The following is a 17,939-nucleotide window of genomic DNA, read 5'->3' on the forward strand; positions in this document are numbered from 1 at the left end:
ATAGCTCCCAGCGCTATAAACCCAGCGCCGATACCTTTCATTTATTTGTATTTCCTTAATATTTTATATCGTCAATAAATAACGGTCACACAATGTAAACACCACTGTTTCAATTCGTTTTTACCTCCATTCACTGAGCCATATACCCTTTACCCTAAAGATAGTAATATATATGTTGGGAGACTGTGTAGATTTCTCCCTTGGCATAGGCAAGTCTAAGGAAAACGGATGACGCGGGAAACTGGAAAAATTAATTCACTTATTGAAATCCACGATTGCACAAATGTATAAGACCCCATAAAGCTTTTGGACAATATCTTTATATAAATTTATTATCTTTTAATACACGTGGGATAGAATTTTAAAAAGTTTTGAGAGGGAAAATCAATAAAGAAGATAATAAGGTATAATACTGGAAAATGTAGTTGCATGAAAAACAATTGGAAGATATTGTTAAAGAATTGAGGGGTTACCTCATAACTGGATGTAACTCGAAAGGCAAGTTTTTACTCCAAAGTATTTCGAGTAGGAATATAAAAGTTTTTGTTTAGTTTGTTAAACTCTACTGGTGTAGTACTAGTAAATCATCACCAATCAGATTAATAGAAATTAATTAAAGAGTTTTAGATAAGATATATTAACATAAATATGTCATAATAGATAGAAACATGTCATATATAGATATTTCAAAAAATTATTTGTATGGATTCCTTGATAAAAATCAAAATGTAAATTTTTTTTTTTTTTTTTTTTTTTATTATTACTCTTCGTGAGTCCACAATCTGCCCTATTGGCAATAAGTATTTCTTCTGTTTATATTATATATACATGGCATGTAGAAAATCACTTCATTAAGCAATCTTCTGTATAAAATATTATCTTAATTAATTAGTCTTATTCTAATGCTTATTCTAAACTCTACATATGTCCAGTAATCAGATCAGATGGTGTTAAACGTTTTAGTCTACGCACTTCACTATCACGTCGCATATTTAGCTGATTAGCGAGTACATTGGGATGCACTGACACTCTTTCGAAGTACTTCACACAAACACGTTGGATTACACTCGTTATAGGTTCTAGAGGAATATCGCGTTGTATCACTTTATTTGAAATATAGTACGGAGCATCAACAATGGCACGCAACACCTTATTTTGGAACCGTTGAATGATGGATATATTGGATTTGCTAGCGGTACCCCATAGTTGAATTCCATATGTCCAAATGGGCTTGAGTATAGACTCATACAGCAATACCTTGTTATCTAATGATAACTTGGATTTGCGCCCAATGAGCCAATACATTTGATATAATTTTAGTCCTAGTTGTTTCCGTTTAGAGAGTATGTGCTTCTTCCAGGTTAGGCGTCGATCTAAATGCATACCAAGATATTTAACATGGTCTGCTTGGGGGAGTTGGCGATGATTGATATTTACTGGTGGACATGTTCTTCTACGCAGGGTAAACGTTATATGCGTGGATTTTGATTCATTGGCTTTAATGCGCCATGTCTTCAACCATAACTGTATTTGCTCCAGGTGGGTTTGTAGGTTTATTGATGCTGTGACTGGATCTTCATGGGATGCTAAGATTGCTGTATCGTCTGCATATGTTGCCACAGTAGTTATTTTTGTGGTGGGCAGATCAGCCGTATACAGAAGATACAGTACTGGACCCAGTACACTACCTTGCGGAACTCCTGAATATATGGGATTTAATTCGGTATGTTCATCGCCTTGATTTACAATAAAATGTCTGTCAGTGAGATACGATTTTAGTAGCTGATAGTCCGGATGAGGGAGAAGTTTCTTTAGTTTAACCTGCAAGCCCGTATGCCATACTTTGTCAAAAGCCTGAGATATGTCTAGGAAAGCAGCCGAACAATATCTTTTGGCATTTAGGTCAGCGTTTATTTGGTTTACAAGTCTATGCACTTGTTCTATAGTCCCATGCTTATTGCGAAAGCCAAACTGATGTTCTGGAATAATTTTTCTTTTTTCTATTATATAGTTTAGTTTTTTTATGTATAACTTCTCGAAAACTTTCGAGATTATTGGTAATAAACTTATAGGTCGGTAGGAGGTCACATCTTCTGGTATTTTTCCTGGTTTAAGTATCATTAATATTTTAGCTACTTTCCAGATACTAGGGAAGTAATTAATTCGTAGCATAGCATTAAATATATATGTTAATAGTTTTATAGCCTTTTCTGATAGTTCTTTTAAAATTTTGCCAGTAATTAAGTCATAACCAGGAGCTTTTTTAATATTAATCTCTCTCATTATTGTATGTTTAACTTTTTTGACCGTTAATTTCTCGTGCGGTAAATCCATTTGAAATGGCGAATCTAGAAAGCTAGTAATTTTATTTTCGTCATCTTTATGTAGCTGAGACTGGAAAGGTTTAAAAACATTTTTTAAGTGTTTTGAGAAAATGTCGGCCTTCTCTTTATTGCTTCTCGCCCAATTATTTTCGCTTGTTTTAATAGGTGGGTTATGCTGCTGGGATCTCCTAAGCTTTTTTGTTGCTTTCCACAACGAATAGTCTGTAGCCTCAGTTGATGTCAAGTTTTCTAGGTATTCTTGAATGCCTTGGTTCTGTTCGATTTGGATTAGATCTCTCAGCTCTTTTATGGCCCTATTAAATTTTCTTTTATTCTCTTCAGTCCTTTGCTGTTGCCAATTTCGTCGTAACTTTCTTTTTTCTGCTATCTTTTTCTGTATTGTACATGATATATGTGTATTTTTTCTTGGAAATGTTTCAATGTTGGGAGTCGCGGAATATGCTGCCTCCTGTATATTTTTTGTAAGATTTATTGCTGCTATTTCTATATCCATTTCAGTTTGTAACGGTAAGTTTAGAGAGATATTTTGGTCTAAGTTTTCTCTAAATGAGGGCCAGTTAGTTCTATTATTGCACAGAGAAGGGGGTTTATCTTTGATGGTAATTTTTGAAGAAATTGTTACTATTATTGGTGAATGATCAGAAGACAGGTCGAAACATGATTCTGCCTGACACTTTTTTGGATCAATATTTTTTGTAATACAGAAATCTATTGTATCTGGTTTTTTATTTCTGTCTGAAGGCCAATATGTTGGTTCACCAGTAGAGATATGTTGTAAGTTATCTATCCTTATGGCTTTGAGCAGTTCTCTACCTTTTGAGGTTATTATTCTTGAACCCCACATTAAATGTTTTGCATTATAATCTCCTCCTGCTATAAATCTATTACCTAGCGTACGGAAGAATTCTTGAAATTGTTCTGCCTTGTTGTTATGTTTGGGTGGGCAATAAATCGCAGAAATTGTTAATGGTCCATGGGCTTCCTCTATGGTTATACTGGTGGCTTGCAGGTAGTCTTTGCGGAATTTTTCTTTTTCGAAATGCTTTATATCATCTCGAATTATTATGGCTGTACCTCCATGTGCTTTATCATCAGGGTGATTTGTATGATAAAGCTTATATTTAGGAACTTTCAAATAATTTTTGTCCGTAAAGTGTGTTTCGGAAACCATCATAACGTCAATATTTTGTTCAATTACGAACATTTTTAGTTCCCTGGCATGTTGTTGGAGCCCATTGGCATTCCAGACGGCGATTTTGTAGCTATTGGTTTCAGGCATTAGGCAAGTTTGCTTACGACGGTTGTGAGTAGACCAAGCATCGTACTCATTTGATCCATTAGTTTGGCCATCATATTTTCTAATCTTGAGATGTTGCTAGTTTCAGTAGGTTGAGATATTGTCTCTCGTTTTTGTGCTGAACCATTTTCAACTATTTGGGCATAAGTTATGTCTGGTTGACTTGTTCTGGTGGGTAGTGGTAGATTGGTAGTAGTGGATTGTTTTTGTTGATGCCTTTTTTCCCTTAAGGCAGGATAGAGTTTCTGCTGTAGTTGCTTGTGAACTGCGCAACCCTTGTAGTTCGCTGGATGATTTCCGTTACAGTTGACACATTTCACTTTTTCATCGCGAACTTTACGAGTACAATCTCCTGTCTTATGTTCTCCTGCACATTTTACGCATCTATATGATTTGCGACAGTAAGTCTTTGTGTGCCCGTGCGCTTGACACCTTGTGCATTGTGGTATAATTCTTTTTATATGTGGTGGTTCGCATTTAATAATATTATTTTCCAATTTGGTGATTTCATACACCGCCTTATTGTTTCCATTAGGTTTTATGTCTATATAAAACATAGGCAGAGGTTTTTTTGTCGTGTGATGTCGTATATTGTGAATATTTACGACCTCGTGGCCTTTTTCAGCTAGTGCTACCTTGATGGTGTTAAAGTCCGTCCCGTGATGTAATCCTTTTAATACGAATTTAAATGTTCTCTCGGATTTTGGCCTGAATGTATGGTATTGGGTGTTTCTTTCATCTAATTCTTTTATAAGAACTTTAAAGTGATCCGCTTCGAACAATTGGATTTTAATTGTTTCATAGCTCACTGTTTTAATTGTGTAGTTCGTAGTAATGGTTTTTAATAAATCATGGATGTTTTTTATTATTCCTACCTTATAGACTGTTATTGGTGGTGGTTTGGGAACAACTTTTTCAGGGCTTGGTTGTATGTTCTCTTCAATTTCTTCCGACAGGTTGCTAAAACTGTTTTTTGTCTCTATCGGTTTCTGCAACCAATAGTCACTGATTCTTGTTTGTTTCCTCGCGATTTCTTCTTCTGGACTTCTCAATCGTTTTTTGTTAACGACTGTAGTCCATTCTGATGGTGGAGTTTGCGTTATTGCTGTTTGTTCTAATCTTATATCAAAGTGTGCAGGTGATTTGGTTGAATCGCTATTGTTTGCCATTTTTTAATTTTTAATATTTTATTTAATTTACTTCCAGAGGATAAAAAAAATAAAATAAATACATTGTTTATTTCACGCACTTCATTTTTCACTTACGTTATTTTAGCACTAGTTTTTTACTATAAATACTATAAATGAATTTCAAAAGGACTGTTGTAAAATAAGATGAAATTATTTTAAACACTAATAAAAATGAGATGCAGTCCTTTTGTCTGGTCACGTAAACACGTATTCACTACACTTTAGGTCCACTGAGAGACGGATAGCCGCATCTGTTATGCGTTTTTAACACTCAATTAAATAACCCTAATAAAATACTGGGTTTTTTTAAAGAAAGGTATCTTTTTATAGCTTGGACCGTATTGAAAATACGTCTTCACCCTACGAAGGTTGGAACTGAACTAAAATGTAAATTTGATTTATGAACGCGTGAAATATAATGTTAAACCGAACCAAAGGAATTCGATTTATGAACAAATGGCCAATTTCTCGTTAATTGGTATTGTGTTTGGTCTAGAAAACGACAACGCACTTATAGCGGCAAAACCAAAATGTCATACATTTCTAAACAGCAGCCATTAAATCAAATTAACTCTTTATCGATTATGTCACATTTTTACGACATTATTCTTGACTAAATATAGATTGTGTTCGAATTCCTTCCGATCTTAAAGGAAATAAAATTACGAGTTCGTTTTAGTTTATATCTAATAGTTTCAAATTCGTAAAAAATCTATATCTTAAATATTATCAGCTATATCATTAAATATTCAATTCAGGTCTATTAAAAATATGTAAAATTGATTAATAAGATGTTTTGGCTTAGAATTAAAAATTAAAACTTTTAAGAGTACATCGACTGCCAATTTACCATTTGCATTAAAATCTAAATATATAATTTTCTATAGACCATATTTGAATTTATTTGTTTCTTAATATAGTGGGAAGTAAAAATTAATTAAAAAAATGAGTTGGTTCTTATTTTTTAAAAATTATATTAGCATATATTTTTTAACGTTTATTTTGGTTTTGTTAAGAATTGTATATAAAAGTATCAATAATTATGTCGTACAAAATCAACAGAAAAATAATAATATATAAGAAATAGTTTTTTTTTGATTTAACAGAAAGTTAGTTGAAATGATTGAAATGCCGTTAAACTAGAATACGCTCCTAATGTTGAATGTCAAAATATAGTGAAGACAAAAAACATTAAAAATGATACATACAATCATTTGAATGTGAATTAGGCGAACGCATGTATTCTGACTATTTCTTCATTCAAAAAAAGGTCTTAATAAGAAAAATTGGTACAATATATATTAATTAAAAAACATTTTCCACAACTTTTTCCTACCTTTCTAGCAACATGGCGATACCGTGTAGAAAGCAGTACACTACACGCTACAGAAAAATATTCTTTTTTTTGCCTAGCAAACAATGAAACCGCAATATCAAAAGTAACACTTTCAGCCAATTCATATGGTATTTATGCAGTCCTTTTGGATATTTCCCATCACGTGTAAACGCTTAAAAACAGTTGTTTCATCAAAAGCTCATTCAATTTTATAGATCCAATATGACCAGCTAGAACCAAATGGTCTTTTTCTGATGTCGCTTCAGGTTCAGGTAAATTGGGATTTGCGGGCGATAGAAACCCTAGGATACGACTAGCGGCGTAAGATACCAAGCGAGAACTAAGCATGTTCGTGAAGCTTTTCACGAATAGGATGCCTGATTCTAGATGGGTGTTCGCGTTCCTCATAAACCATGGTGCATTGAGTAACGAGCGCATATTTTTGGAATGGAACACTTTTGGAGTAGCACAAGCTGTCTGTGTGCTCCGTAAAGGCAGATTGGCCGGACCAGCATTTTATATAGAGTCGCTTTCTGGGGGTTTGGGAGTTTACTTTTTCTGCAGAGGAGTAGGAATAGGAGTGCTGAATTGGGACTGGCCTTTGTAACCTGCGGTCGAATTGGAGACCAAGGTATGATACCTTCTGGAGCCAGGGGATAGGGACTTTTTCAATTTGGACGCGGTATCCACGGAACTCCTTCCGACGATGGAACAGAACAGTTTGGGAGTTTTGCTCGGGTTAATCTGTAGTCACCAGTATTTACATTTCTTTCAGATAATTTAAACTGGGTTTTGGTTTTAAGTCTTCGGATTCATTATCTGCGAGCTTCTTAGACTCTACAGGTCGTACTTTGTCATTGACATTAAAATAACCAGTTTTAAATCGCCGAAACCACATCAAACAACAAATGTAATGAATATCAAAAAAGTGCAATTTTGGGCGTTCCATGATTAGCGTCTGTATACAGTTTGTATAATTGGAATGGAATGTCCGAATCATGAAATTTAACAGTTAGGTTAGGTTGTTTAACAGTCGTTTACATTGATAAGTAGCATTTAGATGTCACCAATATATATCTCTGATCAAAATACATGCAATCCCATAATAACATTTTGTTCATACTTTATAATTACAAATTATAGGCGGCTTGGTTGGCGCAGTGGTAAAGGCGATAGGTCGGTCCTCCTACCGTGCGATAGTCACGGGTTCGATAAATGTATAGTTCGATATACAATATAATTAAATTTTTAAAACATAACCAAACAGAAAAAAGGGAAAATGTCTATACAAAATAGAATTTTCTGTATATTTTCAATATTATTATTTTTAAAACCAGTTCTATAAAATATAATTGAAATGCCTATTAATGGAGTATTCTGACTTTCGATTTGGGAAAAAAAACTCCCTAAGTTTAGACCTTTAAGAATATATCTTTGGGTGACAAATTTACAAATCCAATAATTTAGGGAGTTATAAGAGCAATTTTAGTGATAATGCAACTAAGGTGTGATCCTCACGCAAGTCATGCTTTCTATAGGTAAATTTTGTTTTAATTAAATTTTTGTACTAAATTAAAAATTAATAAAAAATACCTTTTTCCCGACAATCACCGTAAAAAGAAACTTTTTCGCTATGTTTAACCTAAACTTTCATTTCTATAAATTTTATTAAAACCATTTAAAATAAAATAAACTTACAAATTACACTATTATTTTAACTATTTAATTTTACATTTACATCATATTTATTTAATTTAATTTTACACAATTATTTTTACAATATTATATAATTTAATTGATATGCAAAGTGTAATGTCGCTGAATTAATTAGAAAGGACTTCCTTGATATGATAAGAAAATGCATTATTGGATATGGAGAAATAATACATTCAAATGGTTACTTTAAAATTATATTTGAACAAAAAATTTAAAATGTCTATTATTAAAAAATATATATGGCGCTAACAATTAAAATATTGAGTTATTATTAAAATATCATAGCTATTGGCAACAAAATATTACTTTTGATACTTTTATGAAAAATCATTTTCAATGAAATAATATGTAACATGATGTCTGACCTATCTTTTATATATTCTTATAAGCAGTTATATATCAATATAACTCCCCATAGTATATATATATATATATATATATATATATATATATATATATATATATATATATAATATATATATATATATATATATATATATATATATATATATATATATATATATATATATAAATATATATATATATATATATATATATATATATATATATATATATATATATATATATAAATATATATATATATATATATATATATATATATATATATATATAGTTATATATGTTATACTTAATTTATCGTTTTATTTATGTTAATACTTATAAATATATCATAATTATATATCATATTATAATGAATTAAAATAAAATTAACTTGCTAAAACGGACTTTGTATATTTATTAACTGATCTGACAAATTATTTAATCGTTAATACAAACTAAAGTATAAATTTTAAAACATGTCTTCGCTGCAGTTCGCCCACCCTATAAATATAATACTTGTTTTTAATGACAGATAGTCTGTCAAATATTTAGTACACTGTATGGATACACGCTTCATATATATATCATATAATTAAGTACATTCAAACTAGTATTGTAGGGCACTCTGTAGACGAATGGCTCGTAAATAATATTTCTTACAGGCGGTTTATAAAACAAATCCACAATTCTTATTCTTATAACAATTCTTAGTCAATATAATATGAAATAAAGACTAGTAGAAATATTAATAATAATTAATACTAAAATGTTTTCAAAGACAACATCCAGATGCTTAAGACTCACTCTGTATATTTTATTATATGTTTCCATTTTATTGGCGGTTTATAAAATACATTCTCATACATAAACAGTCTCCTAAATAGTACACTGTACAATTATATGCCTTACCACACATTCTCGCTGAAACAGCTGACTAAACTTAGCTTCCAGTGTTGTTGTAAAGTTTTTATGTGCGCGCACTAATTCAATCTATCGGAAATGCGGTCATCACCACCACTTAGAATTAAAGAAAAATAAGGTGTAGTCCAGAAAAATATTATCAGAAAACTTAGATTCTCAAGACCTGAATTTATTAAGAGACTATTTCGTTTCAAACTAATTTTCTGAAGAAATGATCTGTAATGCCATCAAAAAGGTACATAGATATTATGAAATTGTCATATTTCGGGCTCCTGATAAAGGAGATCGTGAATTTAATGACCACAGTTCATTTTAAACAAAAAAATCATCAGTACATTAATATCAACATTCATACTTAATCTCCATGAACTCAATCAGTCTGTTCTCTGATCATTCCTCAATTCAAACACTCAAAAACTCAACAGCCAAGGACTAATTCACATGACAATAAAAAAATTATATATATATATATATATATATATATATATATATATATATATATATATATATATATATATATATATATATATATATATATATATATATATATATATATATATATATATATATATATATATATATATATATATATATATATACAAATGGATCAAATATATATAGTTCAGGGTGGTTACCTTAACATTGACCCCACGCAAAATAAGCAAGGATTAATATATGAACACAAATAATGAAATAAAAGTAAGTACATTTTTAACGGCTCACTCTGTATATTAATTTGCGTATATATTTTGGGCTGTTTGACAAGTGACAAACCGACATCTGCATGTTTTTACCACTCCATATTGATTAAGTAGATTTTTATGTAGAAAGATTTTTGTTGAGATAGATTTGTTAAAGAACTAAAATTCCAATAACAATTAATTGCTAGAATGAGTTACCTTGGCGTGAATATAATTTGATTTTTGGCAGTTGGGTCTTTCTATTTTGTACACTCGGTAATTAAACGACGCGCTTGAGTATTTTTAGATTTTAAAATTCTAGGCGCCTATGTCTCGGACATCGAACCTTTTAAATGCTCAAAATAATGTGGCCTTATTTAAATCTTTTCAATTTTCTTGCAGATGCGTATTCTTCACTTGTCCAGCCGATATTTCTTTTAAGTACGGCCCAACTTTTTGTTTGGATCTAATGTAAATATGCCCGTTCCGTACATTTATTTAAAACAACCTAAAACTTTCCATGTTTTCCTTTCAATCGTTTTGTTTATTCTTGGTATGTACAACCGCAGTCGTAATTACTGTATACGTATACAGGGATGGAAGAACATAAAACGTGTATAGTACGTTAAACGTTTTAAACGTTTCATGAAAATTTGACATACATTCAATTAGAACTCTAGGTCACATAATTTCGGCCTTTTTAAAACATAGTTAGAAATTATAGAACTGTATTTTGTCCTTGACTCAAAAACTTTTTGAATACACTTGATGCTTACCTAAATTATATTTTATTATTAAAACCTAATTACTAGAGTAACAAATCATCAACCGTATGTGAACACTGTGATATAACCACTACACAAAAAAATAGTTGTTTAAATAACTTAATGAATGCAGTTACTACACTTCTATCAAAACAATTAAAGTTCAAAGTCTGAATTTCACCAAATATAATAACAATAATCAATTGAAAAATAATTTTGGTGTAACTCAATTAAAAAAAATCTTTTTCATTAGTATGGAGTGCATCAATAATTTGTTAACGTCATTTGCATTTAGTGACATGAAGGGGTATTTTTAAATCATTTTAATTTAAACAATTTAGAGAATGTTACGTAAAACAAAAATCGTTTTGTTCTTAATAGTCTTATCAGCGACATATTGGAAAACAATACAATCACAATAAATCAATTTAATTAACGTGTATCTAGATCTACAAACATAAGAGCTGAAATAAAACATGTAATTCTATATCGTAGCAAATGCCAATTACGAAGTGGGCAGTTTACAACTTTTATGTAATTAACATAAAATATTTTTATTCTACCACACGTTGGTTGGTCATATATACATCAACCACTTTCTACATATTTGTTCAATCACAACGAAACTAGTTTATAATGTGCACGTTATACTGTATTGCAACATTTTTTATATAATTAAACACAAAGGATTGGTGTGTTTTATATACAGTACGTGGAAAAATAACACGATAAAAATAGTTTGTTAAAAGAACTGATTATCATTATTGAGAAAAATATATTATTAATTTGAAAAAATATTGTTTAGAGTGATTAAGATTCACAATTCAAAAATGTTTTAAACTAAGAAGTAAAATTTAAAAATTTCAAGAGATATTTATTCCCGTGTAATAAACACTAAGTAAATTGATAAATAGTTAAATACTTTCTTATTGACACTTTTTACTGATACTGAAAAAAACAGAAAATATTTTATAGTCATTTTTTAAAGATTTTACCAAATAATAAAAATAAAATTTTGACTGCTGCCAAATCCAATAAAATATAATCACCATTGATATTCCGTAAAATAAAATCACAACTGATACCAAGAAATGACTAAACCTATTTATTTAAAGAATTCCCACAATATCAATAATAAAAAATAACTAACATATTGGCCATTAGTTTACACACATTATCAAGAAAAACTTCCAAATTAAATCAAAACAAACGTAAGTGCAAACATTGATATCGATATCGTCAAATAATTTATTGAAATAAGTTCATTGCTTTAAATATTATTGCCCGTTGCATTACACATTTTTTAAAAGATTGTTTAAATTTTCTAAACAAAATGTTTTCAATACAAGGTTTTCCACATTGAATTTATCCAAACAATTGCTATTTTTATCTAGGTAAAAACCTTAAACTAGTTTCATTTCGGTTAGTATTAAAAATACACCGTTTATTTTTTTTTTCAAACTCTCATTATTGCCACATGTACACTACATTCAAAAGTTTCGGGATAACTTTATACATGCTAAGTGACATAGAACACTTTAATTCTTAACTATAATAGATTCGTATTACAAACTAATTTCTATATTAGTTGCAAATATGATTTATTCAACATTAACACAAAAGCAGTTAGTTTTTACTAATTTTATAAATATATTAAAAATTAAATCAATGGCACAATTTTGAATCTATTTTTAAAAAGTTTACAAATTTTGGAAATCTACAAACTTAATAGTTAATGAAAGTTCCACAAAGTTTAAATTTTCATCATTAATGAAAAGGTGATTAAAACATAATTAGCACACAAAACAAAATAAATTTCAATAGTTTTAAATTTTTGACACTTTCTAGAGCAATATATAGAAACAGTAGAATTTAGTGTTCCCTCTAATTTAAAAATGAAAATGTTAAACTTAAAAATAAATTTAAAATATGCTGTAAATATTAATAAACATACCTGCTGGTACTTATAAAGGTTAATGTTACCTGTATATCAAAAAACTTGAGCACTGCATGCATACCTATACTGCAAGATTACAATTTTAACGCATGTTTATTTATTTATCCGTTTGTTCCTTGAGATTTCCATACAGCAAATCTTGATTTGAACAGTTTAAATCTTTGCATTTAAATAAATATCATTAAATATGAATAATTTTAAAAGGCTAAATTGTTTTTATCAGAATGAATTTTTGGTTTTAATCTAATTTAAGTCGAATAAATAGTTTAAAAATTAGTTGTGCAGTGGGCATTGGAAATATTTCAGAGTTTTACTGGGTGAACGAGAAAATATAAAAAAGAAATAAAAAGCAACACATTTCTATATATATTTGTTTGATTACATTGTTTACTTAATGTGTAACAATTTACAGCGTAAAATGTAAAAATAAAGGCACAAGATAAAGTAGATCTATAGCTCGTGGCATTCTTACTGCGTATACACCCAGTCCGACTCTGTAACACAACCATCTGACCCAGGAAAACCTGTCGTTAAGAGCTACAGGTACTCACTCTAAATAATACACTTGCCCCTCGGGGGTTCTTGCTTGTTCCCAACCTGGCGGCAAGGGTGTATTGTCTTCGGATTTGCTGGCAACATCATAGGATCGTTGTTTAATGTGATGGTGAGCTGGAGGCTGTTGTTGCCCCACGGCATAAGTTTGTTGTAAAGAAGCTGGCGAACTATGAGCCCGATGATGTGCCGTTTGAAGAGGTACCGAATTTACGGGACCCGATACGTCGAACGCCGAATCGACAGAATTTTCGCGAGAATGATTTATTGACTTGGAACCTGTTGATGGCGGGGTAAAGAATGAATCAGGTAACTTTCTCATGCTCCATGGCACTTGAAGTGGCCTTTTCGAATCTGGTTTAAGCACACTATCGAATAATGCTTGCAAATCCGTTTCTGAGTCTTGGTCTACTCGTACGACTTGTTTGGCTTCGTCCTGATTTCTTGCCATGTTCACCGAAAACTGTCCCACAATTTCACTAAAACGTCACTACAATCACTCACCAACACTGATCGCCACCGCTATCAGTGTTGATTTCGGCTTTTGCCCCACGTTTAGGGGGTATAAAGGACGATGTAATAGCCAGGTCTTCCCCGTCCCCCCGATTCTCAATCTGTCAACCAACAATCCACTTCGAACCTGCTACCAGCCGCTTACTACCCGTTACACTGAAGTTTTTCTGTTGATGTCACTTATTTGACAGATCACGAAGACGGCTCATTTGTTCATCACAACCTACACTACACCCAATACCCGTTCTTCCTGCTCCGCAGCAACAAGTAACACCATACAGATCGCTGTAATACCACATCCCTTAGAATAGAAATCTACTATATATAAACTTGACGTAGCAGCATTGCCACATTATATTCTCTAAAAACTATTCACTTAATTGTTACATATGTGGCATTACATACCACTATAATAAATTAATATTCCATTAGAATGTTCTTTATAATTTTAAGATAATGATGACATATTATATAATTCAGATATCAGCAATTTTAAACTCTTTGCAAGAGAATACTTGAAACAAAATTAGATGCAAAATTGTAATCATAATAATAATTTTACTAATTAGATTATTTCGGGAAAGTGTTAGTTATATAGTTTAAAACCATATTCATTAATACATATAACATTTAGTACAATAATTCGCTAGATGGCGCCACAATGAAAGTTCAGTATACTTTCTTTCGATATAATCTCCTAAAATAATATTAATATAATTTTTATACATAATATTAATTTTTATTTCACCATTATAAGGGGTAGATAGAATTACCTAATCTGTAATCTAGGTATTTACAAAATGTATTAATTAAAATAATACTCAGTTTAAGTTCTTTCTAATTCTGTTTTACCGACTGCTGATTAGAAATGTCTACTGCTTATAGTGAACTTCACAACAAAACATTTTTGTGTTTTATGGTTATGTTTGGTTGGTAAATAAGCTTTATAAAATAGACTGTCGTTTTGAATTTGAAAAGTTAGTTACTGAAAGAAAATATGTCGGAAGGTAATATTTAATGGTGCTAAGTTGAAGAGAGTTGGTAATGTTAATAGATTGTTTCTTATTTTCAGAAGAGGTAATCAGGCGACGCTTAATTTTTGATGGAGATGGCACTGGAGAGGACCGTAGGTTAAATCTTTTACTTAAAATGATAACCAATTGGGTAAAAACAGACGAGTCTGATGAAATAATGCAAGCAAAATTTGATAAAATATTAGTGCAATTAAGTATTGTCGAACATTCAAAACATAGGTACCAATATGTAAGTAAATCTAATTCAGTCCAATTGGAAAAATATCAAACTTTGCATTCTACAATGGAAGAAGAAATTGATAAAAAGAAGAATGAGATTGATCTTCAGAGAAAGGAATTGGTGAAAGCAAAAGTGATAAAACATAATCGCATTCAGTATGATCTGTTAGCTAAAGCCATAGCTAAAGAGCCCCCAAGAACAATTATGAATAAAAAACTAAAAGTATTACAAAAAGAATTAGCAGACCTTGCAACTGAAAAAAAACTTTTAGAATCTAAACTAGATTCTAGAAAGCGCCAGTTTAATGTTCTCTCTACATCAGCGAATGCTCTTGCAGCATTACTTACAAAAAATGAGAAGTTAAATGGTCTTATGGAAATTTCTACTGATACACTCAATTTGTCAGGGCCTGAGCCAATGTCTGAGTAGATATTAAATAGAGAATTGTGATTTTTTTTGTTATTTAAAAGGTACTTTTTATTAATATATGAATATTTTTTACTTTGAAGTTGTTTTATTTAAAATTCTTTTTGTCACTGTGGTACTCTACTTCAGATAGTTTAGGGGTCAATATTTATGACAATTTTTCTGGGTATTTTTAATTAAAGAAACTGTTTTTAATAAAGTTTTTATCTCGTTTTAGGCGGTCATTAGTAGAATTGCAGTAAAAATCATATTAAAATTCATTGCTCAAAGTATTTTTATTTGCTATGTTTTTTATTATAGTAGGAACCTGTATTCCTAAAATCCAAACAGGTTCTGTCTTTTCTATGGTTCTGTCATCTAATAATGACATTGTGATAGGCAGAAAGTGTATCTACTTTATATACTTTGTGGGGTTAGGGGGTTTTAAAGATTGTAAATATAAGCCAAATGGCCTCTTTATGGTCAAATGCCAATGATGTTTCTATTGAAATATCAACAACTGAAGAAATAGTAGGTGTAACATTTTACATTATTGTTGTTAAAATAAGTGATTTTAAATGGAAAGTGAAACATCGTTACAGTGAATTTTATACTCTTCATAATCAACTTGTTACTGAGCATGGAGTGTCCAAGGATATCCTTCCATCAAAGAAAGTGATTGGTACTAAAAATGAGCATTTTATCGAAAATAGACGTAAAGCTTTGGAAGAATACTTGCAAAGGATTTTTACATTTCTAAGAAGAACAATGCCAAAAGAATTTGTTGAATTTTTAGATTTTCATATATATGACATATATTTTTTACTCAAGGATTTATCACTAAAGTGCTTTGCTGAATCTGATTTTGTATTATCGTCAACCAGGGTGTATACATTAAAGACTTTGGAGGTGATTTATAATAATTATTAATTAAATTACAATAGTCTTATGTTATCTATTTCAGTTACATGCAATTAATGAAGTGTTAAAAAGCCCCATACCTGATTTTAGTAATTTAAATACACACTTGGATTTGGGGCCAATTTTAGATCTATGTTCTCAGTTAGATAATTTAATTATTGTTGGCAGTAATAATGAATATCTACAAAGTAATATAATTATCAATAAATTGCCATTTGATTTATGCCCCTTTAAAGTGAGTTCGGTTTTTATGTAAATGAAGAAAGTTCTAAGTCTTTTTATTTATAATTTTAGATACATAAAAGTTTATATTTAAAAAATGTTTTACTTAATTCAATAGTTTCTTTGGGAACTGTAAGAGACACATTAACTACATTAAAAGTCAGTTATTGTAATGCCAAACACATTGCAGATATATTACAATGTGATGTTTTACATAAAACTACTTTAGAGGGTAGTCAGGTAAGTAATTTCAATCTTTATAAAGATGTTTAAAAATATATTAGGCATATATATTTACAGAATAACTACCATAATATTTTATTCTTGTATGATATAAATTGATGTAGATTATGTTCACTAATAAGATTTTTATTTTCAGCGTTGGACAATACTAGAAACATTAGATTTGAGCAATAATAATCTCACAGAAATTGACCATACCATTAATCTAGCAAGGAGTCTTAAGAATCTAATATTAGATCATAATAAAATCTCAACTATTTCTGATTTAACTCAATTGACAAATTTAACATCACTAAGCATTGAATATAATTTGATAACAGTTTGTAATGATTTACATACAAGGTTAGGGAATGTAAAGTCTTTGAATATGGCACAAAATAATGTGGTTACAACGAAAGGATTTTATAAGCTATATTCTTTAGAGAATCTTAATTTAAATTGTAATAAAATATCAGATATTAGTGAATTACAGTATTTAGGTAATTTACCTTGTTTAGAAAATTTGATTTTAAGTGGTAACAATGTGGCAGCAACAGTAGATTATAGAGTTAAGTTATTTGAATATTTTGGAGACAGGGCTTCTGACATTTGTTTAGATAATGAAAAACCATCAGAAGCTGAATTAGATAAGGTATCAGTTTTAAGAGCTTTAAGAATAGTAAAAGAAGGCAGAACACCTAATTTAAGTATTGATAAAACAAAACATTTATTACATATAGGACAAAGGTAAATATTTTGTTAAAAAACACTTATTTTCATATTCTAGAATTTATTTAAATAAAAATCCAAAATCTGTGGCTGATTTAAGAATATTTTTATAACAAATTATTGTGTACATGTAAATTTAACAGTTTTGAATATTTTCTTTATTATAAAGTAAGTGAAATAGTTTTTCCGTATTAATGTTATTTTATATTACTGTGATAACATGTGGTCCATATACTTTCATATGCTGTGAAAATGTTGAAATTACATAGTGTCAAGAAAAATTACAGAAGTATTTATTTAACACATAAGCAAAACCATCAAAATGATGTGACTATACTGACTAAAATTATTAAAAAATACAGGCATTTAGTATTCGGCATATCTTTTAGAATTTAAGAATATGAGGAGCACATATATAGTCTCTTGTTTCATCAGTAAGGATACCTGGCTTGTTTACTGTGTTATTTTAAATTTTAAAGATATTCTTTATATTTCTTGTTATTTCTCACTACCAAGTTTATTTGTTATATTTTTGTTTAAAATAAATAATTGAATATTACATTTGTCTACGTT

At 30.0% G+C, this 17,939-nt stretch overlaps 3 protein-coding genes across 4 annotated transcripts in view; 2 read left to right on the forward strand and 1 right to left on the reverse strand.

The window, feature by feature from the left end:
* The window catches only part of yki (Transcriptional coactivator yki), a 61,589-nt gene extending 47,739 nt beyond the window's left edge, over nucleotides 1–13,850 (reverse strand). Inside the window, exon 1 of one of the 2 annotated variants that reach the window (XM_076404912.1) lies at nucleotides 13,100–13,850. In XM_076404912.1, coding sequence (XP_076261027.1) covers nucleotides 13,100–13,551 — 452 coding nt within the window. In that variant the 5' untranslated portion in view covers nucleotides 13,552–13,850. The remainder of the gene's footprint in view (nucleotides 1–13,099) is intronic. The other variant, XM_076404913.1, reaches the window with a different exon arrangement.
* A 628-nt stretch (nucleotides 13,851–14,478) lies between these two features.
* Nucleotides 14,479–15,368, forward strand: thoc7 (THO complex subunit 7). The gene is made up of 2 exons (XM_076404915.1): nucleotides 14,479–14,620; nucleotides 14,686–15,368. The coding sequence occupies exons 1-2, from the start codon at nucleotides 14,611–14,613 to the stop codon at nucleotides 15,294–15,296; spliced, it is 621 nt and encodes a 206-aa protein (XP_076261030.1). The 5' UTR covers nucleotides 14,479–14,610; the 3' UTR covers nucleotides 15,297–15,368.
* Nucleotides 15,369–15,645: 277 nt separating this feature from the next.
* On the forward strand, nucleotides 15,646–17,925 carry LOC143196939 (nischarin). The gene is made up of 4 exons (XM_076404911.1): nucleotides 15,646–16,181; nucleotides 16,237–16,428; nucleotides 16,488–16,655; nucleotides 16,795–17,925. Exons 1-4 carry the CDS (start codon nucleotides 15,741–15,743, stop codon nucleotides 17,386–17,388), a joined length of 1,395 nt encoding a protein of 464 aa, XP_076261026.1. The 5' UTR covers nucleotides 15,646–15,740; the 3' UTR covers nucleotides 17,389–17,925.
* Nucleotides 17,926–17,939: the final 14 nt, after the last annotated feature.

The sequence above is a fragment of the Rhynchophorus ferrugineus genome, unplaced genomic scaffold (genome assembly GCF_030347505.1).
Source record: "Rhynchophorus ferrugineus isolate W39M unplaced genomic scaffold, kcgeb_rfMv2 rfM5, whole genome shotgun sequence".
NCBI classification, from domain to species: domain Eukaryota; kingdom Metazoa; phylum Arthropoda; class Insecta; order Coleoptera; family Curculionidae; genus Rhynchophorus; species Rhynchophorus ferrugineus.

What these genes read in the sequence shown, in the direction of transcription:
- LOC143196939 (XM_076404911.1), top strand. Translation starts at nt 15,741, where the DNA reads ATGGCCTCTTTATGGTCAAATGCCAATGATGTTTCTATTGAAATATCA. An exon ending in ATACATTAAAGACTTTGGAG is followed by an intron (nt 16,182 to 16,236) that starts GTGATTTATAAT and finishes TATCTATTTCAG; the next exon opens with TTACATGCAATTAATGAAGT. An exon ending in TTGATTTATGCCCCTTTAAA is followed by an intron (nt 16,429 to 16,487) that starts GTGAGTTCGGTT and finishes TTATAATTTTAG; the next exon opens with ATACATAAAAGTTTATATTT.